The 13,436-nt window shown below is 31.8% G+C and overlaps 2 protein-coding genes across 3 annotated transcripts; one reads left to right on the forward strand and one right to left on the reverse strand.

Annotated features, from left to right (window-relative positions):
* Positions 1-1,341: 1,341 nt before the first annotated feature.
* On the forward strand, positions 1,342-5,344 carry LOC118052058 (translocase of chloroplast 90, chloroplastic). Its single transcript, XM_035062873.2, has 3 exons — positions 1,342-1,656; positions 1,751-1,882; positions 2,684-5,344. The coding sequence occupies exons 2-3, from the start codon at positions 1,756-1,758 to the stop codon at positions 4,930-4,932; spliced, it is 2,376 nt and encodes a 791-aa protein (XP_034918764.1). The 5' UTR covers positions 1,342-1,656; positions 1,751-1,755; the 3' UTR covers positions 4,933-5,344.
* Positions 5,345-6,269: 925 nt separating this feature from the next.
* Positions 6,270-8,408, reverse strand: LOC118052059 (uncharacterized). 2 transcript variants are annotated; one of them, XM_035062874.2, is made up of 2 exons: positions 7,058-8,408; positions 6,270-6,714 (listed from the first exon to the last, which is right to left on the reverse strand). In XM_035062874.2, the coding sequence occupies exon 1, from the start codon at positions 8,268-8,270 to the stop codon at positions 7,101-7,103; it is 1,170 nt and encodes a 389-aa protein (XP_034918765.1). In that variant the 5' UTR covers positions 8,271-8,408; the 3' UTR covers positions 6,270-6,714; positions 7,058-7,100. The 2 variants fall into 2 exon arrangements, with proteins under 2 accessions (XP_034918765.1, XP_073262330.1); XM_073406229.1 differs by lacking the exon at positions 6,270-6,714 and having other exon boundaries at positions 6,926-7,687; positions 7,802-8,408.
* Positions 8,409-13,436: the final 5,028 nt, after the last annotated feature.

The raw sequence follows: 13,436 nt of genomic DNA on the forward strand, positions 1-13,436 counted from the left end.
ATGTGAAAATCAAGTAAAAACTAAATGATTTTAACCAAAAAATAAATTAAAAAGTTAAAAGATAGATGTAGATGTAATTATTTGATCTTGAGACACAGGATTTAGAGCCGATTGTATCTAATAATATTGTTTATTGGAACCACAGTGTTATTTAAACGGTTAGATCTAAAGTTATGAATCTTTTGAGTCGGTACTCGGGTCGTGTCGGTGGTTTCGATCAATCGGACGTCATCGTGGAGTAGCGATTTCATGCTACTCCATGGAACATGCATAGAAAAATTATTTATTAAAATTAAGTAGGGTTGCATGGAAATAATGTCTCCTGAGATCAAAAAATATTTTTGGAAGCGTATTCGCAAGTAAAAATTACATAATATTTTAATAAAAAATCATAAGAATTTGTAAAAATTGAAAAAAAAAATTCAACATTAAAAAATAAAATTAAAAAAAAAACCCAAACACGTGGGTTTAGTATGGATGACTCAATGTGTCTAAGCTTAGAGAAAACCCGAGTCTAACAAGCAATATATTATTTACTCCTTAATTTTTATATAGAAAAATAGGCGAAGTATTATTGGTTGTCCAATTACAAGCTATTAGAAGGTCATCAAAAAATCATGCCAAGGGTTTTTTATAAAAAAAATTTGATTTTTAATAACCCAAAACATTTAGAACATACGTTGAGAAACCTATCCTTGAAATACACACCTTATTTTTTAATATTTTTCAAAATAAGTTAATTGGGAGGTAATATATCAAGCAAAAATGGTTATATGAGATATCATTATATACTTGCATAAAAAAAAAATTATATTCATTGATATTTATTGTGTAAATCTCATAAATATAAAAGAACATAGCAAACAAAACTAATAATTTTTCTCATTTTGATATGAATAAAAGAATATGTCAAACATATCAATTAATTTCTTTAATTTTTTTAGAAATTGAAAGGAAAAAAAAAAAACAAGTTACCTGACTTAATATTTTATTTTATAACACAGTATAAAATGATTTTGTTTAATAAAATTTATAGCTATTAAACTTTTTTATATTCTATGTTAAAACTCCTTGATTTAAAACTTGACTAGGGTTGAGATTTAATTTTAAAAAAAAAACATTCATCTCTATATTTAATTTACTTGTAATTTTGTTGATTTAATTAAACCTAATAGATTTAATTTCAATAATTATTTTAATAAAAAATAATTAACCTGTGTTAACATAATTACTCAATAACCTAATAATCCAATTTGTTTTAATCGAATCTCACGATTATCACAAAAATACGCCAACGTTTTCCTCACATTTCGAATAATAATTTCTTGTTTTCTGTTATTTTTTTCTTAATTTACAAAATCACAAACAAGAAAAATCAAGTCTTTGTTTGTGTCTGTGTGTCGTCTGTATCATCAATCCCTGACTTATCTATAATCTCCCTCCCTATCTCAGCCTCTCAACTCTCCTTCCCACCTTCTCGTCATCAACAAATCCAAGAAAAACACTCCTTTACTAACTGATTCCAATTGAGTTTTTGATTTAGACCTATAATTTCAAAACCCAGTCGTCTGATTTTTACTGGGCTCTCTTTTCCCTTTCCTTTCAGTCTTGTATGGGGGTTCAAGAACTATCATTTATCACTTTGGATTGATTTGGGTAAATCTCCAAGTTATTTCAGGCTCTAGATCATTTAGTTTTCTTGTTTAATAGTTGAAATTGTGAAGATTGGCATCTTTTTGAGTTCTTGCAGGTAGAATGAAGGGTGTTAGAGATTGGGTTTTTGGTCAGCTATTATCTAAGTCTTTGGCTTCAACTAGACCTTTGTCAGGCAGTGGCAGTTTCTTAAGCGAGGAGCCTGTTAATGAAGATTCTGATGACCCAGGTGCTTATTTTTGCTCCTTAGCTACTCTAGCTATGGAATTTGTTGTTTTACTGGTCACAGTTTTGTCTGTGTTTATATTATGGGTTTCAGTCGGCATTCAGTTCGATAATTACTTTTCTTATAAGGATCCTTGGCTTAATGGAGAAATGGTTTTTTCAATCAGGTACTAAAACTATGAGTGTTCTTGTTGAAATGAGAGGATTGCTTTGTGATATTAGATATTATTGTTAATTATTTTAGGGAATCCGGTGATATGAATTTCCGTGCGGAAATGAGAATTGTCCGAGGTGTTAGTTTGGCCCCGTTTCTTGTTTTAGGGTTCGAGGAGGGAGTTGTTTATAGCTCTACTAATCAAAGCAACTAACTTTTGGTTCTTGGGTTCTGATTCTATGGTTTTGAATGATATTTGGCTTTGTTTGGGTATCTGCATAAAAGGATCATGAGTTCACTGCCATTGTAGTAGTTGATTCAGTGGTGGTGTTAAATCATCTGGAGCATCTGGTTTTAGTTACTGTAGTAATTTAGTGCCAAGTAATAAGCTATCTTGCTCCATACCAGTTTGAAAACATTTGTGTAGATTTTTACTTGTTTGTGCTTCTGAGCATGACATCTTCTAACTGAAGTAGGGACAATAATTTTCATATCATATATTTTGCATGTTGACAAGGCAAAAGAAATTGTTTTAATGTTGGGATCTGAGTTTGCATCTAGTTTGAAATTGTTTTATGTTTGCCATCGGACTTTAACTTTTATGTTGATTTTTCTTTCTGCAAGAGTTTATTTGTTTGTCATTATTTGCAGCTCACATGGCCCGGTCAGAGTCTTCATCACCAACTTCTGATACTTCATGCTCTTCTAGCTGCAATCAAGAAACTGGGTCTCCTCAATCTCTGCAGCAAGTGGCTGAAGATTCTTGCCAATCTATTCATGGGGTTGAGGTAAAGAAAGGTGATCCATTGACCAAGATTGAGGATCTCCGAATCAACTTCTTCCGCCTTCTTCTAAGGTTTGGGCAGTCACATGACAATCTTCTGGTGGCAAAGGTTTTACATAGATTGCACCTAGCAGCTTCAATACGAGCAGAGGAAATGAATAGAGTTAAAGTTGATAGAGCTAGAGCTGTAGCAGAAGAACAAGAGGCATCTGGAATACCCGAATTGAACTCCTCTTTTAGAATACTCGTGTTGGGTAAAACAGGTGTTGGAAAGAGTGCAACAATAAATTCTGTATTTGATCAAACAAAGGCTCTGACTGATGCATTTCGACCAGCCACTATTCACATCAAAGAGGTTGTGGGGTCTATCAATGGGGTCAAAGTAACATTTATTGACACCCCTGGTTTTTTACCTTCATCCACAAGTAATTTGAGAAGAAATAGGAAGATTATGCTTTCTGTAAGGAAATTCATTAGGAAATCACCACCAGACATTGTTCTATTCTTTGAACGCCTAGACCTCATCAACATGGGTTACTGTGACTTCCCCCTTCTGAAGCTTATGACTGAAGTCTTTGGCAATGCCTTTTGGTTTAATACCATCCTTGTCATGACTCATGGTTCTGCAACTCCTGAAGGACCTAGTGGATTTCCTATTACCTATGAATCATATGTGACCCAATGTGCAGATTTGATGCAGCATTATATAAATCAGGCAGTATCCGACTCAAAACTTGAAAACCCGGTAGTTTTAGTGGAGAACGATCCTCACTGTAAAAAGAACTTCATGGGGGAAAGTGTTCTTCCCAATGGACAAGTTTGGAAATCTCATTTCTTATTATTATGCATATGCACCAAAGTTCTTGGCGATGCTAATACCCTCTTGGATTTCAAAGGTAGCATTGAATTGGGGCCATTGATTACCCCCCGGGTGCCTTCTCTGCCCCATCTTCTCTCATCTCTTCTAAAGCATCGCTCTACAACAGATTCAACTGGAGTGGAACAGGATGCTGATGAGATTTTACTTTCAGATGCAGAGGAGGAAGATGACTACAATCAACTACCTCCAATCCGAATCCTGACAAAATCACAGTTTGAGAAGTTGACTAAATCCCAGAAAAAAGACTACCTTGACGAGCTGGATTACCGGGAAACACTATATTTGAAAAAACAATTAAAAGAAGAGTCTCAGAGGCGGAGGGAGAGGAGGCTTTCCGGAGAGGAAGATTGTGGAGTGGGGGATAATTCTGATCACCAGCAAACCTCTCCTGAGGCTGTTTTGTTACCTGATATGGCAGTCCCTCCAAGTTTTGACTCAGATTGCACCATACACAGGTATCGCTGCCTTGTCACAAGTGACCAGTGGCTTGTGAGACCTGTTCTTGATCCTCAAGGATGGGACCATGACGTGGGCTTTGATGGTGTAAACTTGGAGACAGCTATAGAAATAAGAAGGAATGTGTATGCCTCAATCACAGGACAGATAAGCAAGGACAAGCAGGATTTCAGTATTCATTCCGAGTGCGCTGCAGCTTATGCAGATCCTAGGGGCCAAACTTATTCTGCAGCCCTTGATGTTCAGACTTTGTCTGGCAAAGGTATGATCTATACAGTTCATAGCAACACAAAGCTGAGGAATCTGAAGCAAAATGTTATTGAATGTGGAGTTTCCTTGACATCCTGTGATAACAAGTACTATGTTGGTGCCAAGCTTGAAGATACAATCTTGGTTGGGAAGCGACTCAAAGTTGTAGTGAATGCTGGCCAAATGAGGGGCCCTGAACAAGTGGCATATGGTGGGGGTTTAGAGGCCACGTTAAAAGGGGGAGACTACCCTGTGAGGGATGATAGAATCAGTCTGTCAATGTCAGCTCTCTCCTTTAAGAATGAGATGGTGTTGGGTGGAGGTTTTCAGTCTGAGTTTAGACCAATCCGAGGCATGAGAATGGCTGTTAATGCGAATTTGAATAGCCAGAACATGGGGCAAGTTAATATAAAGATTAGCAGCTCAGTGCACATTGAGATTGCTCTCGTTGCTGTTTTCTCAATTGTCAAGGCCATTTTGCGTAAGAAAGTGACTGAAAACAACAGCAGGGAACTATTGAAGATGGGATGAGTCTTTGTTGTCCTCTTCTTACCTTGATTTTCTTTGTTCGGCTATGGAACCATTGCCAGAAAGCTGTTTATTTACTTGACTAGTGCAAATCGTCCTTCCACATGAAGAAGTAGAGTGAAGAGCTAAGTTTTGCAGAGGCTATTCAAATTATTTTTTTCTGCCCCACAATTTTTTGATGAGTCTTTCAATGCGGCTAGATAGTGATATATTGTTTTCATGTTACGTGAATATACAACTGGTCCGCCAGCCGGGGGGCGAGCGCATTGTAACTAGTAAATTGTTTGTTATATTTGTTTAGGAAATTGGAAAATAAGTATGTACACTTTGATCCAGGGAATCCACTTAGAACAGGTAAACAAAATCTCTTTTGATGGTCCTCCTTTCTGAGTGTCTTGGAATTGTTATTGTTGAACTATGTTTAGTGCTAACCTAATCGTGTTGCCCAATTAAAATTAACATGCAACGATTGCACAGTTGACTGCCTAAACTCTTCCAGAAAGAAATGCAAATTTCAACAATGAGATAAAACTTGGTCCACTAGAAACTGACCACGCCCTTTAAAGTTGTGCCGTGTGTCAATATTTTTCCTTGACAATGATAGACGGACACTAGTGTCTTCTTTAGTTGTGTCCAATCTGCAGTTGGTGAGGGGATCCACGTCAATTTTCCGTCCACCAATCCAAACGTTACGAAGTATTGAACTGTAATAGTCTCTGTTAGATTCATGCCACCTTTGGCTGCCAATTAGGCTGCATGTCAAGGTGGTTTCCCCTTGCCTTCTTTCCTTAGGCTCACAGTTCTGACTTCCTAAGTCATCGTGATGACTAGCTTTCGGGGGTCCTTAAAAACCATAAGTACAAAGCATATCTATCAGCAGTCAGCAAACCAGCTAAGAAGATGAGCAGAAGCTCTTAAAAATAGCCAGGGATCATTCTGCAACTCGTTGAGATTATCTAACACCCTTAAATGAATGGTTTCAGACAAGCTTATGATCCCCACCAATCATGAATACTGGAAAAGATTGTCCTTTGTTTTTGCAAATTCGTAGAGAAAGTGGTGGCTAGTGGCTACCATCAAAGAGAGCAGACAGTAGATACCGATAACAATCATAGATCCTGTGATTACTTTGTAACCATGATGACCATGAGTTCTATAAGATGGTAGTGGACAGTTCTCTGCTTTTATGCATCCAAGGAAAGGTGGTCTTGTCCAAACTCCAAATGCTAACGACTGCAGCTTTTGGGCATAGCCTGGCCACAAAACGATGATGACATTCATGGTGTCTGGCACTTTAGTGTATGCCTTTAGAGGTTGGATTTTGCAACTATCAACGTCTGTATTTGACAATATAAGCATGTAAACAGATGTTCAACTTTCTGAACTCCATCAGTTGTTTAGCCTGTTAATTTATCAGTAAATTCGCATATAAATCTGTTTTATTGGGAAGAAAATAATAGCACAAAACTAAAATTACCTGCTGTATTATACCTTTTATTTTAAAATGACAGAAATTTATTTCAAGGTTGTTTTTTAAAAATATTTATTTTATATTTTGTTCTTATCTTTTCATTAAAATACGTTTCTGCTCCTTCTGTCCTAGCTGTAACCGAACGAAATAGTCAGTTCTATCAATGTCTCGGTGTGTCGACCATGAAAGCACACAAACTAGAATCTTCAAGCCCAACAGCATATGCCAAGCAAGGATGCCCCCTCCAAATCTCGAGCCTCCAAAGCATAAAAGCTTAAGGTTAAAGTATACATTCATCCGCATGATTTCCCAAACTGTAGAAAAAGAAGGTCCTTGTTCCAAAATCCCCACAGATTCCTGACATCCTCCAACAAATATCTTTACAGTATCATTTATCAAAAAGTAAATTAACACACACAAATGGAAAGAGAAAATAGGAAAATATTTGAAACAAATACTAGTTTGATCAATGAAATTTCTTCATCGTCAGAAATGGGGAGAAGAAAAAGGTGATTTGACTCCCAATTCATGAAATCCAACATTCCAATATATTCAACAGTTTCTTTACACCTTTGATGAATACATAGATGGACACAAGGTATGATTACAAACAAAATAATTTCTAACAAATCACCAAACCATGTCAAAATTAATTACCTTTCCAATTTCTTGCTAGTCCAAATTTGTTTATTACACAATTTCAAGGTGAAGAACCCCAAAGAACTTCAGCTGTAACAGTAGCAGCCTCAGCATCAGAAACACAAGCTTCCCTTACTCTCTTCAATATCTCTTGCTTAAATGCCCTCTTCTCTCTTTGCCTTAACCCTTCTCCCACCTCTAATTGAACTGCAAATCTTGCCACACAACTTGCAAATGGATGACTCTCTAAAAACTCCTTCTCTCCTTTACCTCTCTCTTTCTCATCATCAAACATTCCCGTATCAATCAAATCCTCACCAAGTTCTGATCTTTGCAACTCCACTAGCTTCTTTATCAACCCTTCTCTAAGCATCGCTTCAATGGCCTCTTTTCGGCCGAAATAGCCAATTTCCAGAATGCAATCCATTGCTACAACTCTCCAATGCAAGTCTTTGTAGTCCAAGAAACTAATGATTTTTGGGATTTCACCATTAGACTCGATCTCGTCAACGAGTGGTGATTTTATTGACTTGATTAGTGAACAGAGTACTTTCATCGATTCCCAAGAAGCCATTGAGACAAGAGCATGAATCAAAGGACCCATCAACACTTGACCAGCAAAAACATCCTTGTTAAATCTAATCAAAGCTGAAACAACAAAAGCACACTGTTCTCTTACCTTTTTTGAGCAATTGGGATTACATAAAACTCTTTCAAGTAAACAAAAAATCTTTGATTTAAGCACCAAGTCTTGTAACTCACGGTTAAACCCTTGTGAAAGTCGGTCCTCAAACTGACTCAACAAACTCACCAAATCATCTTCCTCAGTTTGCAACGGCTCGTTCAAACCTTTTATCAAACTCTCTATACTTTCACGATCAATCCAAGCTTGAATCTCCGACTCGATGGACCCAGCAACTCGGGAGATAGACTGAAGCAAGACTCTGCGAGTCAAAAAACTTCTAAGGCCATGATCACAGCATTTCTGTAGAGTGTCAACAAGGGATTTGAGCTTAGTAAGGTGTTTAGAGAGAGTAGAGAGATATGGGTATTTTGAGAGAATTGTATCCGACTCAGCCTCGAGCTCTAACAAAGCCTTAATGGCAGGTGAGTTGGACTCGATCAAGTTGGTGCTCGGGAGTGTTCGTAACTCATGGGAAGCTTGTTTAAGAGCTTCTAGGACTTTAAGAACTCGTGTAATCTGTTCTTTTGATGACGGGTCTTCCATCATTTCGTTGCTAGTTTTATTTCCAAGGAGAAAGATTGAATTTGAGACAGAGAGAGAGACGTGAACGATTTGGATGACAAGAGTTTTGAGTTTTTGAGAAAAAGAGCCTCAACGAACAGTCATAGGCTTCACAGAAGTTTAGGTATGTATGCAGTGTGCCCTTCTGTTTTTTTTATATATATATATCTGCCATTTTATAATTTAGTTATTTTTAAATTTATTCTTTATATTTGAAAAATTATATTTTATATTATAGACTAGACTATAGTATAATTTAAGATGTAAATTGTTAAGTGGCAACAAAGATTATAATATAAATTACAAATTTTTAAAATATGGAAGATAAATGTAAAAATAAAAAAATTTATAGAATTATTCAAGGTAGTTTTTCCTTGAGAAGAATTGATTGTTGGTTGAGAAAGAGAGATCCATAAAAAAATCTGAGATGATAATTTTGTTTGATATCATTCAATCTGTTTGAATCAAGTTTTTGTATGATTTAAATCATGTGAGGGTTCACATATTTTCATCATCTGAAACTGTTATTTTATAAATATAAATATAATTTTATACTTCAATCTAATATATGGGTTTTAATGTAATATTTTCAGGGTTCATGATAGAGATTTTACTTGTTTAGTTTATTTTTTTAGAAAGAAATTGATTAAAAAAAAACAAAAAAAAACTGGATCAGCTTATGTACCTTGTCATACAAAGAATGTTCTCATTTGTTAATTTTGCCATCCTTGGATATAAACAGTTCGATAACGTTTAATAATTTGAGTTTTGTAGTTATTCATGTGATTTTTCTACTGTAAACATCTACTAGATTTTAACTCATTTAACGAAATATATATATCTTATATTTAATACATTGTGTATGCATGTAGAGGTTAATTATTCTAGTAGTGATTATTTTTTAAAGTTATTTTTATTTAAAAATATATTAAAATAATATTTTTTATTTTTTTAAAATTTATTTTTAATATCATTATATTAAAAATAATTTTAAAAAATTTAAAGTAGAAAAAAATTTAGTTTTTTCAAAAAATACTTTTACATTGCAAAAACAATTAGAGTTATCATTCCCATTTGGTTATTTCAAACTAAGCAAGTTGACAACGAATTCAAGAAGATTTGAGAGCATCCAAATGGCAAATAGTTCTCAGCAAGCATATTGTTTTTTCATCTTGCATTTTAAAAATATATTTAACTTGAAAAAAATATTAAATTAATATTATTTAATACTTTCTAATTATTTTAATGTTTTTAATATGTTTTTAAAATAAATAAAAAATATTTTTTAAAAAAAACTATCACGGCACTATCAAGCACATATCGTTTTGGTTTTTGCTATTTTCTCTTTTTTAAAATTTAATGGGTTCAAATCAATTGCTGGCTTTCGATTACAAATTGAATTCTCGATCTGTCTTCCATTGCTTTATCTAATTAATGTATTTTTATTTTTATTTATTATTATGTGGGTTTCAGTTTTGAGCACGGGTTATCATTTGTGTGGTGTCCTCCATGGATGCAAAAAAAAAAACTCAAAAACCTTTACATAATAAATTTATGTTGTTGGTATTGTTTGGAGCCTTGTTTTCTGTTTCAAATACAGCAAGATTTGGCCCAGGAATGCATGCCAATTTTGATACATATTTTTCATATTAGATCGGGAATTAACCTGGAAAATAATCCAGGTTGTCAAGTTATCGAGTCAACTTACTTGTTAATAGATTAACTAAAATTAATTTTATTAATTTTTTATATTAAAATAATATATTTTTTTAAAAAAGTTAATATTAACCTAGTTTACCATTCATTAAAAATCAAATCAAATTAATCGACTCATTTTTTATTTAATATTTTTTAAATTAATATGTTAAAACCAAGTTTAATAATTATGTTTTAATTTAACACTCTTTAGATTCAAAATGAATAAGATACATATTTTGTAAGAATATACTGAATTGATTTTAGAGTTTTGTTAAAAAAATAGATATTCAATTTAAGTCAAACAACTTAATCAAAACGGTTAAGAAAGTATTAACTAGATTCATTACTTTGGTTGTTGTTAGGTATTGCGGTAATTTATGTTTTTTATTCAACCATGAAGAAAAAATTATTTTGTTAGCCAAATAGTTTATATTTATTTTTATTGAGTTGTGCATATAATTGTATTTTAAATTTTGATTTTATCGAAGCTAAAATATCTTATTTTTTATTAATAGGAACTTACTTTTTATTTATTTTGCATGTAAAAATTTATATTATATTAATTTAAACTAAATTCATATTTTTTAACATGCTTTTTCTAACATCATTACTAAAAATATTTTTTTATAATTCATGTTTTTAATCGCATTAGGAAAAATTATTGACATAAATTTAGATTGTGTTTGTTTTTGCAGGTCAACTGTGCTTTTGGAAAAAAAAACTATTTTTTTTTTCAAATTATTTTTGTAGTGTTAGTAAAAATAAATTTTAAAAAATAAAAAAATATATATATTATTTTTAAAATATTTCCAAACAAAAAGTAATTTGAAAAAACAATCTAAACCACAAAAACATGCTCTTATTCCATTAAACTTATTTAAAAGTGTAATAATATTTGTTTTTTAAAAATATTTTTTACTTGAAAATATATAAAAATATTTTATTTTTTTATCTTTTAAAATTTAATTTTAGTATCAGTATATTAAAAAAATTAAAATTAAAATTAAAATTAAAAAAATAACCTAGGTATATACAAAAGTTTTCACTTTTTCCATAAAAGTGATGAGAATTCTTTGCATGGCCAAAACTGAATTCTTTGAGGGATTTGGTTTGTTTTGATGTGTGAAGCATCTTATCTAGTCCCCAGCCTGAGTGAAGACAGATTTTGACTGGTAGGTGCTGCATTTTATATGGGACTCGCAAAATAATAATAATAATAATAATAATAAAAGAAAAATTATCATGTTTAATTATATCAATTTCCAAAAGTGAAGCATTTAGCCAACTAGCATTACGGGTGTAGGCTGAGATGTTAAATCAAGGACTATTTCCTCGAGTTCATTATAGGCATGTTGTTACATTACATTCTAACTATATCATATCATGAAATAATAATTAGATTCGGGAATGCATGCCAATTTTGAAACATGTTTTTCTTATTAGATTCGGGATTAAGCTGGAATAAGATTTGTTCATTGACTTTATTATTGAATCAGCTTATATTAACCTGATTTAATTATTTCTATTAAAAAAATATTATTTTATTTTTTAAAATAAAAAATATTTTTAATGTTGATGTTTAGATTTGTTTCAATAAAATAATTTATTAAAAAGCTCAAATAAATTATTTGAATTTTTACCGAGTTAATATTTTATTCAAGCTCAAATTAGGATTTAGATCCAAATATTTGAAATTAACTCATTTTTATCAAGTTTAATGATCATGTTTTAGTTAATTTTAGAGTTTTGTAAAAAATTGACACTCAAATTAAGTTGAACGGCTTAATTAAAATGGATGGAAGATTCATTACCTTATTGTACTAGGGCAAAGTTGGCCATACAATATGTAAGGTTTCAATATTTTCATAATATTAACGAGAGTTCGTTGCATTGCCATGACTAATATAATGATTGATTGGTTATTATAAGATTGATTAGAGATAATTTGTTCTTTTCAACCTTTACAAACACAATACAATGACTAGTTAATTATCTTTAAGAGAAATTTATTTAACTGCAATCAAGGGTTTTTTTTTTAATTTTTTATTTAAACATAGTAAAAATAATTAAATTATTTTTAAAAATAAAATTTTTTTAACTGACATTCAAGGGCTTTTTCATAATTTAATCATAGTTTTTTTAGCTATATTCAAGTTAATTAAGGGAAAATTTGATATTTTTATAAGTTTAAAATACTATTTAAAAAATAAAATTGAATTGCACACGCTCATATATGGGATACATCTACACTTTTTAGGTTACTCGTACAATGTCTTATGGTTGCCAAATATAAGCTTTCACAATGATGTTTAAACCATTTTGGCAGCCTCTTCATTTCTAGATAGCACATGTACTAATGGGCCACCGGTTAACGCCAACAACTTTTTCTTTTATTTCATATTTTCTTTCTCTCCCATGGTTTTCATATTTGACCTTCTGAATTTTGAAAGCAAACCTTTATTTTATTTTTCCTTCGTACTTGGTCATTGTTATGTTAATTATTATTTGTTTTATTTAAAATAATTTATAAAATTATATTTTTTTTTCAATTTCATACTCATTCAATTTTTTTTACTTGTCAAGTTTGATCCTCATTATTTTGATTATTGCTCATTCTGGTTTGAATCCTTTTTTAATTTAATTTATTTTTTAATTTTATTTATCAACATTTAATTTTATTTTTATGTCAGATATGGTTTTTATTTTTTTAATTATTATTTGTTTTGTTTTATATCATTTTTTTAATTTAATCACTAAGCAATTACTTGATTGGGATTTTGTTAATCGAGAATTTTACTTCGTGATTTTTTTGAATTTGTTTTCTATGGGATATTCTCGATCCCAGGACTTTGTGATTTAAGTATTTTTTTAAGTTATTTTTTTATATAATTTTATCATTTAATATTGAGTTTGTCAAGAATTAGACTATATATATATATATATATATATATGATTATCCAGATCGTACATGTTGAGTTGCGAGTCTAATAACCTAACCCAAATCAACTTAGACTAATTTTTTTATTCATTTTATTTTATTATATTATTAAATTATATAATATAAGTTAATTATATAACATAAATTTGAAGTTTTGTTGTTGTTTTTAAAAACATCTTCCTGTATCTTTTTGTTATGTTAAAAAAAAAAAAATCTGGCCCGCCGAGTATCACTGTCACCAACCTGCACTTATCTAGTCTCCGAACTGAATGAAGACAGATTTGACCGTTAGGAGCTATGTTTTATACGAGGGGCAGCAGTGCAAGCTGCGCCGCCAGGCTAAGAATAGCCGGAAAACTGATCAGGGCTACGAATGATCATCAACAATTGACAATTGGTTTTTCCGTCAAGAGATTGCTAGGCTTGGTCTAACGTGTAAAAGAGAAGATTTGTCAAGTTTAATTATGTCAATTTCCAATCCAAAAGCGAAGCTCCAGCCAATTTGCCTTATGAGT

The sequence above is a fragment of the Populus alba genome, chromosome 18 (assembly GCF_005239225.2).
Source record: "Populus alba chromosome 18, ASM523922v2, whole genome shotgun sequence".
NCBI lineage: Eukaryota > Viridiplantae > Streptophyta > Magnoliopsida > Malpighiales > Salicaceae > Populus > Populus alba.